Genomic DNA, 16626 nt, shown 5'->3' on the forward strand with positions numbered 1-16626 from the left:
TGACATATTGCGTATGTACACCGTTGCCTATATACATATACACATACATATACACATACATATATATTTATATATACACACGCGCACACACGCACACACACACACACACACACACACACACACACACACACACACACACGGGCAATATGCACACTGACTCAGGTACACTATGTATGCGGTCACTCACTCTCTCTTCCTTTCTCATACACTCTCCCTCACACACACCTTGTCATCAGTAGACTGACTCTCACACCGTGACACACTCGCTGTGTTCATATCCTCACACGTGCACTTTGAGGTTTTGTGGTGGCGGGCGTGGGTAGATAGACTGGGTGCCCTGCCCCGGCACGAGGCTGGCGGCTGCCGCCACAGGGAGGGCGTGGCCCGGAGCCTTGTGGCGCGGAGTCTCCACAGCAGCCGAGCGCCGTCCCCACCGCCGACGGCTCTTTATTGTCACTGTGGACACGGGGCTCGGCCGGCATTCATCTGTTCCATTTGCGTAATTCAACAAGGTTACGGCTCTTGTTACTGCTCGTGAGACACAGCAACTACCCCGCCCCCAGCCCCCCCCCCCCCCCCCCCCCCCCCCCCACACACACACACACACACGCACACACACGCACACACAAACACACACACACACACACACACACACACACACATATACACAAACACACACACACGAACACACACGCACACACACATATACACACACACATATATATACACACACGCACGCACACACACACATGCACACACACACCCTGGCCCAACCTTTTGGGACCGCGATTCAGTTTGGAGGACTAGCAACCCTGCTTGTGTCTATGTGGTTGCCAGGAGACGGCAGTCACTTTCTCTCTTCTCCTCTGTCTTTTTTTTCCTCTCTGCCCTGTTTCTCTGCCTATGAAACACAATGCCGCTGCTGCGCTCACAATGCGAAATGAGTGATGTAAATACACAGGGCTTCTCCCGAACTCTCCAAGAGGCCGAGCGGCTCGCCGAGGAGACTTGATTAGAACCACATGTCAAGGTGATGTGGGTGGCTTTTGGCTGTGGACTGTTGTCATTCTGACCCAGACCAGAGGGGAGCTGGGGGTGGGGGGGGGGAATCCCAGAACTCCTCACCTCCCAAAATGAAATCAGGCAGAGGCTTTTAAAGCTGCTTGTTCCTGTCCTTCCATTGATCCATCCAGCAGATCCATCAGCGTGTCATGCTACATTTTCATTTTATTCTCAGATTTGGGGCCACGTTTGGCGGAAACTGTATTTATAGCGAAATTGCCTCATTTATTCCCAAAAACAATAGGGCAGAAACACTGTTCTTTCCTCTGTTTTGTTTACGTTAGAAAATCGTTTCTTAGACATGAGAGTCAGCGATAATAAGGGGCCATCAAAAGCTGAGGGCACCTAGTTTACACTGGAAGCTTTGGTGGAGAAGTGTCATCACAATGGCCTTCTCCTGGAATACCAGTATCATGGGGACGCTTCCTTTGCTGTAGTTGGAAACTAACCATGGAAAAACAGATGCCATTATTACAACATCATTTCTAGTGATGAAAACTGCAGTGGTACTCTACGAGGACTTTTGATATGTAGACTAATGTGTCTATTTCATCTAGTTGCCTGCAAAAGGAAGTGTCTCTTAGAAGTCTCTTTTCACTGTTTATGTGTTCAGCAGTATACAGACATTTTTCAGACTAAATTACTTGCTATTAATATCAACAAACAATCGTCACGTTTGAAATAAAAAGGAAATTGTTGCGATGCACGATTACGCACTGAAATGATTTCACTGTAACAACCTCTTAATTGTCTGAGCGCTTCAAAGCACTGTTAAACCATTTAAAGTAGTTCCAACTACTGTTGCTGTTTACTTTTATTTATTTCTGTGTGTTTAAAACTCTTTGTACATCAACTTGCATAAGACTCATCGGAAAAGACCAAACCGGCACATAAATATACACTGGTACACTATAAAACAATTCACATCATGCGTGGGAAGGGCATGTTTACTGTGCACTCGTTTATATATTGAGCTGTGCTTGTGTGAAGCGTGCTTGCGGGCATGTTAATGGGGTCTGGAAGTGTGTTTATCAAAGAGTGTGTGAATGTATCTAATTTGGAGATCGAGCGTTGAATGTGTAAACAGGTGATCATGTGCTAAGGATATGTAGTTGCTACTTTGTGGCCTATGCCTACGACTCGCACTATCTGGGTGGAGGCGTTCCACCTGCACGCTGGGCGGAGTGCTTCACCCTCACGTCGGGGATGACATCACCTCACTCACAGCCCCTGTCTGACCACAGCACCATGACTCCACCCAGACCAGTTATGCACGGAGCTCTCAAATAAGACTGTTATTTTATGGCTGCTTTCTCTTTTTGCTCCCTCTCTTTGTGTGTGTGTGTGTGTGTGTGTGTGTGTGTGTGTGTGTGTGTGTGTGTGTGTGCGTGTGTGCCTGGGTGGTAGTCGGTCTTGGCCTGAGCTGTGAGCGAACTGACGCTATCCCACAGGTGTAGTGCCTCTTTAATGGCCGTGTTTTTTCCAGCGCCGGGTCTGGGAGAAAAGGGCAAGAGTGACCGAGAATCCCAAACAGGCCATGACGTCAGGCCCCAGAGTTTGTCTCAGTTGCCCCTCGAGTCGGACCCAAACACTAACCCCCCCCCCCCCTCCACCCCCCCACCCCTGCGTGCGTCCTATTACACAAGCCATCCATGCCCATTCCCCTCCAACCCTAGGCCGGCCAAACAGGAAATGAGATTAGACGCGGGATATGAGAATAGCTCTGTTGCTGTATGGACACGGCTGCATCCTGATCTCCCATCACCCCCCCTCCTCATCCTCCTCTTCTACCCCCACCACCCACCCCCCCTCCCCCCCCCCCCTTCCCCCCTCCTCCACCCCACCTCTGCAGCATGGAGCGCTACGTCACCGGGAAGGAGACCCTGGAGCAGGAGCTGTACAGCCGCTTCGTCCTGGTCCTCAACGAGAAGAAGGCCAAGATCCGAGCGCTGCAGGCCAGGGTGAAGCAGCTGGAGGAGTCCCTGGAGGAGGAGCGCGAGCAGAGGTGAGCGCCACGCCTGACCTCCGGTGACCTCTCGCAAATCATCGTGACGCACCGCGTCACGCCTGCGTTAGTGAAGATCAGAATGCACGGTCAGCTCTTTTGTAAGCGATGTGTGTCATTCACATAATGCAATATGGGTTGTTTTCCTCAATCCTGTGGAAATCTGGCTCCGTGACTTCTATCAGTCACAGAATCACTTCTCACTTTTTTGCTATTGAGAAATGGACGAGGCGATTGCGTGTTGTTAAGGAACTGGACTCTTGGATGCCATTCCCGATTCACCTCATTCAGATCTTTTCCAGGTCAGCAATGACTGGGTACGACGCAGGCAAAAGAGAGCTATCGATCTAGTCAGGTTGAAGTCCCTGATGAGAATATACAGCCTGTGTCAGTGTTGTTCATGCTTCATTAGTCCCCAAACATTACCAACCAATTGGCTTCCAAAGACGGAGGACCAGTCGACATGATCCACCGTCATGGCCCCTTAAACTCTGAAATGCTTAGTGTGTTTTGAAGGGTGTATTTTTAGCCAATGTGTGCACCGGTTCTCCATAACTGCACAGATAATCAGCTGCTTTTCTCACGCCTGCCACAGGAAAGCGGGCAAAGCAGATCGCAGCGAGGCAGCAGAGAGCACAGGCCCCGGCTCTAGTCCAGCGAGGGAAGAGAGCGACTACGGAGCCAGCACTGAGGAGGAGGAAGAGGAAAAGGAGGAGCGGCCGTCAACCTCTGGCATCAGAACCTCTGCCATCAGAACCTCTGCCAAAGGTGAGAGACTTAAACCACACTCCTCATTGGACACGATGGGAACGGGTATTGAGTTGCTTACTGGCGCTAGACTCCTCCAGCGGCCTGTCTGTATCTATGCCTAGACCTCACTGAGCTTCTCCTCAGGTTGCCTTCGGAACGTGTTACCCCAAAGGCAAGTGGTTCCTTACGTAAATGAAACGAGTGACGCCTTGAACATCCAAATTCTACATTTCGGTGCAGACTATTAGGAATTTGGCTCACACTCTTTCCCCCTCAGTCACACAAGCATGAACAGTTTTGTAAAACTTTTCGACTCTGTATCCACCTTTTCTCAAATCGATGTGTTATGTAAATAGTATGTTGTGCTCCATCGCCAGTTTGGGCTGATTCCATTCAAAGTGTTTTTCGAATAAACACTGTGGAACATCGCAGCCTCTCTCATTCCTAGACGTTGCCTTTGGGTCTCCATCGGCCGCTTGGGTTTTCCCGCAGCCATCTTGTACTCATACTTTAATGGATGAGTGGAACCAAGTCCTCTGCAACAGCTGCCGTAGCTGAAGAAGGCCTAACTCACTTAAGTCTTTCGAGACGCTCCCTACGCTAGTCCGAGCCTCAGCGTGGGCCTCGAGTGGGCCTGAGTGTGTTGGGGATGAGCAAAGGGGGAGGCCGGCCCCTGAGCTGAAGACGCCGCATCCTGAGCTCGTTAAGGTCCTGAGCTCCTCATTACCGTTAGCAGAGCCAGGCCCGGCCCGAGGCCCCACTCACTCGCACTGACGCAAACACCGGGAATGGCCCCTCCACTCTCCACCACCAGGTAGTCCTTCTTGGCTTAGAGATGTTTGAGTCTGTACTGCCTCATTGACTCACTCACTCCCACACTCACACACATACACACACACACACACACACACACACACACACACACACACACACACACACAGAGAGAGAGATACAGACACGTTCGTCATCAAGTCTGTGTGTGTGCGTAGTTAGTTCTCAGTGACGACACAGGCCAGAAGATTATTTGTTTCCTGGAGACCTCATCTGTATTTAGCCGGTTTCGACATCGTCTTACTTTAGGACTATATTTGGGGGGGGGGGGGGGGGGGGCGTTACTATGTCTGCTCTCCATGTTGAGTCATCCCCAACTCCCCTCAGATGGACCAGTTGGGTGGAGCGGGTGGAAGGGATTGTTTATGTGTTGCTCAACCTCTCTCTCCCCCCAACATAAAAACTTTTAGAGTAACAGTCTTCTTTGGACAGCTACACTGAAGCTAGTAAAAAAGGAAAGCTATAGCCTTCCCCCTACTTTCTGTCAAGTTTGTCAGTAAACAAAGCGAATGTGATAGCTGTGATGGATGGTTGCTAGGTGCTTAGCATTTTTTTTGTTTATCTTAAAGACCGAGCTTGTAGAGTGAGCACATGAGACATGCATGGCTTTTTCAAGGCTTCCTGGGCAACTCTCTGAACACTGCCAGTGTCACCCGTGAAACATGTGGACTTTTTCCTTTTATGTTGTCATAACCATGTGGTGTGTCTTGTTACTCCACACTCTGAGTGCAAGCCAGGGGGGAAGGTAGCATTTCACCCCCGTGAGCCAGAGCAGAGACCGTGTAGACATTTCCACATAACGTTACGGCAGAAGTGACCGTGCTCGACGTGCACGACCCGCGGCTGTCATGGAAACAGCGGGCCCCGCCGTCTTACCGAACGCAGTCGGGGGATTCCGTTTTTTTATTATTATTCCTCCTTTCCCTTTTTTTTTTTTTTTTCTTGACACAGAGTCAACAATGACCTAAGGCTGGTATTGCATAACACAAGCAGACACAAAAGTCACCTATAGCACCAGAACATAACTTCAAAGAGGAGGACGAAGGACCTCGGCATAGTGCACATGGTGCTCTGGGTAAAATCACTGGGTTAACTGTGGAGGAGAGAGAGAGAGAGAGAGAGAGAGAGAGAGAGAGAGAGAGAGAGAAAAAAAACATCCCCTCTTGCTCATGGTGCCTCCATGTGATTGATAGCCAGTTGGGAGGAGAGAGAAGGAGAGCGAGGCACACAGGTTCTCATGTTGTTTTCCGTAACCACGACAATGAGTCAGATGTTTTGGTGTGTGGCCAGTGAGAACGATGGGATGATGCAGAACACACAGACGTACGAGGCCCGAATAAATCCTCCTTTATTTTCCCCCGCGCTGCGACTTTCGCACCGGACAGACTTTGCGCCCATCAACCAATGCGCTCGTCCTCTGCGGGACACACAAACGGAGATCTGTTTGTCTCCGTGCATGAAAAATAAGTAGGGAGGCTGAATGTGTCTCTTGTGATTTTATGAGGTAAATGCCAGTCAAGTTGCGCGGGCAGGAAGCCCACAGGGCCAGCTGTGCTAAGTGAACATTACCCCTGCTCTCTCTTTCTCTCTGCCTCTCACTCACACACTCACTCACTCACACAGATATAGACACCCACACACACACACACACACACACACACACTTTCTCTCTCACATACACACACACACTCACTATTGCTCTTTCTACTACTCTATCGCTAACTCTCTCTCTCTCTCTCTCGCTGTCTCTCTCTCTCTCTCTGTCTCTCTCCGTCCCTGGAAGCTTTAGAGTGATGTCTTTGGTCAGAGGCTTTACAAGCCATTACCAATACAAGCCATACAATCTAGCCGCGGCCTTTATATTTCCTTTATTATTGTGATTATTATTCAACTGCTGTTTTGATGAATGAAGCCTTTCAGGAGGATCCTGCAAGCAGATGTTGCCGCAGAGTTTAAGCAAGCAGTCGTCCACCGTGATTATTTGGCCGGTTCCGCATTTTCACGCTGCAATTCAGCTGACCGTGTCCGTGTGTTCTCTTGCCCCCCCCCCCCCCCCCAGACGACGCGTTCCGCTGCAGCCCCATCATGGAGGACGGCCCCACCGACATCACGGACGTGGCCCCCAACCGCAAGCGCCGCCACCGCCACCTTCAGCAGCTGGAGGCCCAGGCCAAGAGGCAGGCTCTGGAGGATTCGCACAGGTCCAGGTACATCAGCAACCTCTGGCCTCTTAAGTGTTCAGCCTTTTCAGGTGCCATCAACCGAAGTATGTAAAACCAACCCTTGCATTTCGAATGTTCTCGTTGTCAGTCCAGAACTTCACCCTCGGTCTCATTTCTGGTACGCATTTCAGGAAAAAAAAAAAACCGTCCACCCCCCCCCCCTTATTCTTGTAAATCTGTTACACTGTGACTTTCATTTCTTAGAGTCGCTCAACTTTTCCGACTGTCTTGGTCTCTGGAGTGTGTTTTTCGCAATGTTGGACAGATTCTACCTTCTCCCTCCAACAGTAGTGATGCGGATAGGGTGTCTGTTTCTCTGAATCGAGATCTCCGCAGGGGGTCATTACTTTGGCTTCTGCCAGCACCTCTGCTGCTGTTCAAAAACTAAATATAATAGCTCTGTAATCGAGCGTTCCCTCTCATATCTGAGCAAGTAATTGGAAATTAGTCATCAGACTATATCATTCTTCTCTGAAGACTCCCTGGGCTACCATATTGCGCTGTAAAAACAGCCCTTGATGGGGATTAACTTTCTATTGAGTAACACCGACAGACCCTTACTCTCAATCTTGTTTTAGTATCAGGTCCTTATTTGCTTGTTTATGTTCCTAAGAGAAAAAAACGACCCCAACGAAATCAAATCTCCCTGCCAGTAACCCAGAAATAAAACCGCTCTTCACACCAGTTGTGTTGTAAACCAGATCTGGTTTTCGGCTTAGTGATAAACACCTTATTAAATCACATGGTGAGGTGTCCACATTCACAGTCATGTGGTTGTTAGGCCAATAATCTGTGGATGTGGGAGCGATGGCTCTAGTTCTACCCTTGACTCAAAACACCTTTTTTTTGTGTGTTAAACAATGGAGTATTGTATTTGTCATATTATGCCATTATCACTTGATATGCAATGTTTTTTCTCGTAGCCTTGCCCAATATGGCTCAAGGCATAAGAGACAGTACAGTTCAGTTCTATGATGTTCCCCCAAGTATATCTTAATTCCTGTTCGAGATTCTGTTGCAGAAAAAGCCATTCTTACAACAGAAACAAGCAAACAAGTAGATTGTTTATTATGTTCTGAATGAAGCAGTTCTTGAAATCCTTGAACTTTCGGACGATAGCTCTACCCCTTTTCATTGCACCATTAATATGGTGAGGAGCCATTAAACAAGCTTACACCATGTCACTTAGCGGACACGGAGCCTATGTCATCCATTCTGGCTGCGGAACTTTGTGTAACACAGAGTAAACCGTTCCTGTGTGGAGGGGTCATGCCTGACAGAAACAGAAAACATTTCATCAGGCTAACTGTAACCGCTAACCGCCAACCGCCATTCCAAAGCCATTAAATTGAATTGAGTCACGCATTGACTTAAACATGGCATTGAGTTATTGGGCATTATATCTTACACCTTACACGCACTCTTTAAAGCCCAGGCACAACCCTTGATCGTAATAGTGAACCATTTCATTAGATTCTATGAAGGGATTTGTTTCACGTCCATAATTTTTTCGGCTAGCACTGGATATTAGCGCTCTCAAAGACCCAGCAACAGCAGTCAATGTCGCTCTGTTTCACTTGTCAGCACACACTTGGCTGGATGACGTCCCCCTATCCCCCTGCTGCGTGCCTGCCTGCTGGCCCTCTTGAAGGCTCGCTCCCTGGCCACATCATGGGCATTAGCGAGCCTTAACATGGAGCCAGGGTGGGAGTGTGCATCAGGTTGATGCAGGCGATGGAGAGTTTGTCTTGGACCGGGTCTCTCTCTATCCGAGGGGTCTGCACACACACACACACACACCCACACCCACACACACACACACACACACACACACACATACTCATACACACACGCCACTGGCCCAGCCTCAGTACCAGAGTAAGACTTTCCACTCCTCAGTGGTCCAGCAGGACATCTAATGGAATAAATAGTGGCTCTTGTTCTGCATCAGGAGAAATGGTTTTAATCAGGCCCACGAATTGAAGTGCGTGGGACCATCATATGCAGCTTTTGAACATGTATAGCCTGGAGATAATGTTTACATTCCCCAAGATCTCAGCATGCTGTTGTTCTGAAAGGCAGCTTTTACTCCTTGCTGTAAACAGGTTTGATTTATTGCCAAAGCATGACCAAGTCTTTTTTTTTTCTTTTTTTTTTAATGCACCCCCTTTACGGCTTTGTTTTATCGTGAGCCTTCACATAGATAAATAAGAGACAAAAAAATGCATCTCCTAAATCAGCGTTGTTCATTGTTCAGTGTCTCCCACTACCCAGCTTCTCCAGCACACTGGATATTGCGAGTGATTCCAGCAGCTACCCACTAAATTCTGTCACTAATGAGTCATTTAGAGGCTCTTTAATGGTCAATTTACAAGCAGTGGGCACAGCTTTGAGGAGCGGCGAACGCTGTGACAGAGCAGGCACTGTTGGTCGTCTGGGAAGTGGCCAGTGTCTGACTTGCTCAAGACAGGTGAGGTTACATCTCCCACAGGCTCAGCTATGATATCCTCTCGGCCTCCCAGACAGCAAAATTCAGATGTAGGTTTTTCCACCCACAACTCGACTCTTTCTCCATCTGCCAAGAGAGCTGAGAATTGGCCAGTCACTAAAGGCAAGTTGCCTTTTCTGTGTGCATCTGCTCCTACAAAGCCCATTTTATTATGATAAAAAAAAAAAAAAGATAAGCAAGCAGCTGCACTGCCTCAGTCCCTCTGGGCGAACCTTCATCACCTGATTGGAGGATGCCTGCTCTGGATCACTGTGGTCTTTCTGCAGAACCTTTTCTAGTTCTCCTTCAAAGGTCTATGCCACCGTTTCATTTGCTTGTCTTCCTTCCCAAGCAGGTCGCCTCAACAGAGAAGGGAAAGAAAAGACAGGAGTGGATCCAGAGAGAGAGAGAGGGCCAGAAAGAGAAGAAGAGAAGCAAAACGGAGAGAGAGAGAGAGAGACAGAATGAGTGAGTGAGAGACAGAGTGAGTAGAGAGAGAGAGAGTAGAGAGAGAGAGAGAGAGAGAGAGGACAGACGAGAGAGAGACTGAGTGAGTGAGTGAGGACCAAGGAAGATGGATGGCCATTGGACTGAGGTTTTCTGTCGTCTTTCCACAGCTGACTGATTGTGGAGTTGGCGAAGTGTGGCCACAGACAACAGAAGATCCCTGTCAGATGGCATGACATCAATGTCTTCACTGTTTGTTTTAGTATCACTTCAGAATGGCTGTCATGTTCTCGGCCAGTAATTAAGGATTTATTACTATTTAATTGGCTCTCTGTTCACCGTTGAGTTAGTGAAGAGGCTGTTGCTGCATTGACAACTGAATATTTATTTATTTCCTTTGGTGAATGGTTCGTACAATGTATTTGTGACAACAGTGCTTGATCTGACAGAGGAGTTTATGTAGCACACGTCAAATACACTGTTTTGGCATTAAACTTTCCCCGTTCGAAAGTCATCGTCTCAACTTTTCTCATACAAGGGATCTGGTCTCCATTCGAAGTCAGACTACTTGTACTCATTTCAATTGCACCCGTAGATTATTTTAGCTGCTGTATGCAGTGGCCTAGTTTCCTGCACAGTCCCTGGTTCCCATGAAACATTTTGGCACAGGCGATTCTAAAAAGCCGGCTCATAGTTCAGTGATATGACTGGTGGGAAACTTATAAGCCACCTGTGGCCCGGGTCGATGCTTTTTTGTCAGTGGAAACTGACAGGCAACAAAACTCTCTGCCCTTAATAAAGATATTTGACTTCTATCCAGACACAGATTACTCCCGAACTAATGAAGAGGCCGAAGACTTTGGCTCACTTTATTACAGTATGTTGTGGATTCGGAACCCTACAACCTGATACGAGGGGGGAAAATGTCTGTTCTCAAATAATGGAAATGCCATACTGTAAGGTCAATGTCCAGAGGCTGGGTGTTTTCTCCTGGATGATGTATCCGTCACATCAAAGACAAGACAGCATCGGACCTGACGGCGTGCGCAGTGTTTCTCTTTAGTGCCTTGAGTGTGTCAGCGTTCTTCCCCTGGCCTGGACTGGATGGTATATCCCCCGGAGAGCTATAAAGTCCTAACTGCTCACTGCTCTTCCTCCGGCCTAACTCCTGTTTCATCCCTAACTGCTTCCAGAGGGCCATGTCATACACTTGGTAATGATTTAAAGAAAAATGAACGTGAGTGTGCGTCCCTCTTCCTTTCAAAAAAGCCAGTGACAATTCCCACCCTTTCCCCCTCAGCTTGATGAAGTTACAAAAAAGCCAGTGAATGGAGTCATGGAAACAGGCAGAGCACAGTTCAAAAGAAACACTGAGGGATAGAGTGAAATCACTGATGGTGCTCTGTGTCCAATGTTTCTTTTGTTCTCGGGGCTTTCCCAAAAGTGATCTCTTTTATATCGAATGGGTACTGATGTTGAATGCAGCAGCCTAATGAATTTGGGTGCCCTAGATGTCCGCTTCTCAGCTGTATTGACAGCAATGGCTTCCAGATGTTACCAGAACAGGAAAGCAGTTGATGAGCAGACTGGTATTTACTAGCCTGTCTCAGAGGGCCCTTTTCTGCAGGGATTTTGCTGAGTAACCATACAATATGTGCTATGGTGAAATATTACGGGAAAGTCATAACTTGCGTAGATTTGTGTATTGGTGAAGTTGTTGAATTTGTAAGGTTGTATGTGGTCGGCTGTGTTGGTCAGCTTTTTAGAACATTCAAAGTATTAAGAAGTGACCAAAACCATGTTGATTTAACATTGATAAACAGTTGTAGGGTTTAAAAGGGATTTGTTTATTATGATGGATATCTGGTGGATATGAATTCAAGACAAGACTTGTCTATGTAGAGACATTTAACTGTGGTGTGTTCACACATCACCAGGACATGATGCTTCATGGACACAGCCAAGTGTTTTTTTCCACAGCAGTAAACAGAATGTTGGATGTGTGCTTGTGTGTGTGTCACCTGTTTTGGAAGGCCTGAGTTTTATAGGACTTCCTTTTAAAGTATATGAGCCCCACTTTGTCCTAGATACAACATGTCTCCTATTGCAGCCCTCAACACCATCACTAGCTACTATTTAGGCCAAGTCTTCTTAGCCTACATCCAAACAGAAGTTCTGCAACTCACATTTTAATAGCAGGACTTAAAGGTGTGTGTGTCAAAATTAACGCCCTGAAAGAGGGCCTTAGAATTGTTTTTGTTTTTTTGTTTGTTTGTTTGTTTGTTTGTTTGTTTGTTTTTCCAAATGTTCTTACAAACCTTTCACGAATCCAAGTGCAACAATACAGCTCAATGCACATTATAGTTGTGTTTACAGTCAGTAATACATACATGCAACATTACAATAGCAATAATGGAAAATATCGGTATTAATTGTTAAAACAATATGTATGCTATTAAAGTATGCACAATTACTGTGGGTGTATAAGGGTGTGCAGATGGGTGAGGGTTTTGTGAGTCCATGTCCTTGCAACAGCCATTTAAGTTAAACGAAAAGTCATGCTTTCTCTTACAGAAAACAACAACAAAAAAGAAGCAAGAATGTTTAACCATGTTGTGATCTAATGCCAAAAACAGTGGCCTACTCCAGATGAAGCAGATGTATATTTTGTCAGCTATTTGTTGTAGTCCATGTAAACATGTTGTGTGATTTGTGGCAAGTACTGCATTATATGTCAAATATTCAGGATGTTATAAAATTGAAAGCAGTGGGCATGCTGACGTAGGAGAGCATAGTTGCTTACAAGAAAACCATAAAATAAAATATAAAATATTGTTTTACTTTCCCAGAGTAGGCTTGATCTGTAAGTGTAAACAAATGGCAGTGGTAGGTAGCAGGTCCACTTAACCATACAATGATAAGGAATGCATTAATTTGAGGAAATCATACCATGTTGACTGGAGATGAATTTTTGAATGGAATACAACTACCATTACCATTATTTTTAGGCAACAATTTGATGAAGTTGCATTGCACAAATTATATTTATTGTTGTTGGTAACATTATGTATGAATAACTTTTACTTCTAGCAATATTTGTATGGCATGAATGGTTGACTGAACTTAGCACAAGTAGCATAGGTCCTTAAATGCTTTGAAGAATTTCAATCTTTTTGCCTTAAAGACACCACTCCTCAGTGTTTCTTTATCCTTGGCTGGGTCCAGAGCCTTTCCTACCACACAATAATCACGACTTGACAGCAATATTTATATTTCCTTTTGACCATGGGGTGTCCACTCAAGATATGTAGACTAGCGCCAGTTCTATTTAGGCCTCTCCCGATAATGAAAATTATGGCAATATTTTATGGAGAAACTTCATGAAATGGTCATTGTATTTAAAAAGTTAAAGGCTATTGGAGCTTACTCAATTGTATGACTAATCAGTCTGTAAACCCCTTAGCTGAACTTATTTACTCATTACAGTATTCATTTACTGTAATATATGACAGCCAAATGAATGCACTGCGGACAAACCTGGTTCTAATAAGGGAGACCTTGGTTTCCAGTGGCGAGCTCTTTTAAGAGTGTGTGAATGGTTTACGTGTGTTCTGCTAACTTGTTAATGAACTTCATGTCTCCCATGGTGTGTGAGCCTCTGAATTATTTGCCACTACCATGGTGCAGATTATCTAAGAACTGTTTTTGACAAACGTATAGTGTTTAATTCAGATGTGATTGATTTGGTAATGAGGTTGCAAAAAGTGTATTATGCAAATCATTGAACAGCACTGAACTTGCCAGCTGCTGGTGACTAAAAGCGTGTAAAGTTCTAAGCGAACATGTCAACATGACCAGGCACCTCCGATGTTGGTGCTTGACACGAGATTTCAGTTGTCTGATTGACAGGGGACTAGTTTGCCATCATAAAAGACTTCCTGTTTTCTCTCAGGTTTGTGTATGCAAATCACAGTGGTCACCACGTGCCAGTCCTGTCTCCTTCTCTGTGGTTTCAGTCCCTTGTCCTCAGCGGACACCTGGTCTTCAGATCCTAGGTGTTTTTGCACCCTGCTCTATTAGCAGACGTCCACCTTCCCCGTTCCCCTTTTAATTATTTGGTGGCTGTTTGAAACTAGTTGGTTGTTGAAAATGAAGGAGTTTGCTCGAGCAGCTGCCAATTGCTCGAGTCCCTGGCATTATCCAAACTTTCCCATATACGCTGCATACCTGTACGCCATCATCTGTCGGCAGTTTCAACCACAGACCTTTACTTTCAGACTATGGGATTGCATAATTCCTCAGGGGGTTACATTTTCACAGGCATAAAGGATCACCAGTGAACCATAGGTAAACTGAAATTTGAATTTCTATGGACTGTATCTTCAGGACACTGCACTCAGAGCACTGAACAGTAACGATTAGGCCGACTCCTGGTCCTGGTTGAGTGTGAGGGGTTTGCTTTGAGTGGAGTAATCAGATGACATATGTTTTGTTGCATGGCACCAGTTGAGACAGAGCTTTAGAGGTTACATGATACTCATGCATCCTGAAGTTTACTGGGACGCGGAGCAGTAAATCGCTGTAATTGCCCTGATGGCCTGCTTTCCTGTTGGAGTTTCAAAGGCCTCTCTCTCTCTGTGTGTGTGTGTGTGGACTGGGCTGTGTGCGAATCATTAGATTTTTTTTTAGCGAAATTGAAATTTGTGTACCATTTAAGATTTTTCTTGGCTCCTGAGAAAGGGGTGGTCCAATCACATATGAAGTTTTGTATATTCTCAAAGCCTTGAATGTCTTATAGTTAATATATGACATTCCTTTGATGAAAATAGATGTTTGTATTTAGGGTGAAACACACCCAGATCAATGGGAATGTTCTGCAGGCGATGCTTGGGGGCATATGCGTAAACACTCTCTATCAGTTCCTCTCAAAGATGCTATCTATTAGAGAGTCACATTCTTTACACTGTAGCATCTGATGCCCTTGGGCCTTTCCACAGATGATTGGCCAGTGGTGTCTTTATCCTCTCTCTGATTGGTCCACCAGATAGTGTTTCATGTAATGGCTTTGTTTTCTCGTCTGCCAACCCCATAGATGGTCGATCTCACCTGAACCCTGCTACTTCAAATCAAATATATTTTTTTGCCAGCATCTTGATGTTAAAATGAATTGTGTGTTGAAGCTCTTTAAGCTACATGTTTTATTGGTGTTGTTTAGAGGGAGCGTAGTCTGTTGCGGGGCATCTTAATCCCGTATCATGCTCTGCCACACTTCTCCTGCTCTCCTCCAAACATCACCCTTTCATTTTTCTTTTCTTTTGCGTCCCCTCACAGCCCTGTGCTTGGACATGTTGGTTAGAGGTGACCGTGCATGACGCGCGCCTTAACTGATGATCACAAATGGGGTTCAATTACAGTGGAGAAAGCCAGAGGAACGGGCTGACCTGTTCAGTACCTTGACAGCCTTCGTGTTTAAAGCACCGTGCTATTACGGCCCCCAGAGCCCTGTGGCGGTTTCCCATCGGCATTTCTCCTCGCCGCTGATCACAGAGGAGTCGGTGATGAGCAAGAGAGCCCGGCGTCTATTATTACCATTACACCGCGTTACCTGTCACAGTCAATCCTACGGGTTTCATTTACTGACGAATTACACACATTTAGGTGGTGGTTGGGCTGTGCTTACATGGACGTGTGTATAATCTTTCTGTTAGTCCTTTGTGTTAGTCCTGTTAGTTATATCTTTTTTTTTTTTTTTTTTTTTTTAGGAATGAGCAGACACATGCCAAGGCAGAGGCCAAAATGGAGACCGCCCAACGTCCAGCACAAGTCCCAAAAGCGATTCCGGAGCCAGAAGACCTGTTCGATGACTTCTGACCTCATCTGTGTCCATTTTTCCGCATATGGATAATGTTTTTAGCCATTCTTTTTTTAAAACTATGAAGAAATCTGCTGACTATGGATGAAACAGTTTCCATTATTAATTTAAGCACTTCCATAATTCTGTGAATAGGCAGAAAATGTCCTTTTTTATAATTCAGGGTGGTAAACACTATTTTGTATCTTAAAGCTGTATCAATGTCAATAAAATGTTTTCTTGTTACATTAATTTGTTTCTATTATTATTAATGTTATTATTATTATTATTATTATTATTATTATCATTATTATTATTATTATTATTATATGCATCCTTTCTGGGGTTTTTTTACTCGGATGAATTTATACATTTTCAAATAATTATAAAGAGCAAATCTTGCTGTTATTCTGCATCCTTCCATCTTTTGTATGAGCCAAGATTAAACTGGTCTGCAGATGAGAGAGTGGTGTCCATTTCAAGAAAATTTTCATCCATTATCTGACCTTTTAATAGCACAATCTTCTACACAAGTTAATGATTTTGTGTAAGACACTAAGCATGTTGGATATTTATCTTCAAAGTAACATATCTGCTTAGTTAATGTTGGTTACTGGCCACTTCAGGACCACAGTGAGATCGTTTGTCAGATGAACATAGAGAGTAGCCTAGTACCTTCTCTCCCCCGTGTGGAAAGTCTTAGTAAACTCTAGTTAATATTAGAGAAGCACAACGTAGACCCACCATGTGTGTGATTTCATTTGACCTTTCGTGCACATGCGGTCGAAAAATATTATTTTGACAGCAGGAAAATTATTTTAAAGCTTTCAACTGATTTAAGATGGGACTGTATGTACTGTGTTCAGTATGACTATATCTGTCATAGGTCAGTCAGAATGGGTTTTGAAGTTCTTTAGACATTCCAAAAACCTTATATGCAATGAAGGACCGTGGTTTCGTCTCTCTCTCT

At 45.4% G+C, this 16626-nt stretch overlaps 1 protein-coding gene across 2 annotated transcripts in view; it reads left to right on the forward strand.

Moving 5' to 3' along the window:
* The window catches only part of xrcc4 (X-ray repair complementing defective repair in Chinese hamster cells 4), a 34126-nt gene extending 18224 nt beyond the window's left edge, over positions 1 to 15902 (forward strand). For both annotated transcript variants that reach the window (XM_062553851.1, XM_062553850.1), the window contains exons 5-8: positions 2915 to 3067; positions 3663 to 3835; positions 6708 to 6855; positions 15568 to 15902. In XM_062553851.1, coding sequence (XP_062409835.1) covers positions 2915 to 3067; positions 3663 to 3835; positions 6708 to 6855; positions 15568 to 15676 — 583 coding nt within the window. In that variant the 3' untranslated portion in view covers positions 15677 to 15902. The remainder of the gene's footprint in view (positions 1 to 2914; positions 3068 to 3662; positions 3836 to 6707; positions 6856 to 15567) is intronic.
* Positions 15903 to 16626: the final 724 nt, after the last annotated feature.

The sequence above is a fragment of the Sardina pilchardus genome, chromosome 14 (assembly GCF_963854185.1).
Source record: "Sardina pilchardus chromosome 14, fSarPil1.1, whole genome shotgun sequence".
In the NCBI taxonomy this organism is placed as follows: Eukaryota; Metazoa; Chordata; class Actinopteri; order Clupeiformes; family Clupeidae; genus Sardina; species Sardina pilchardus.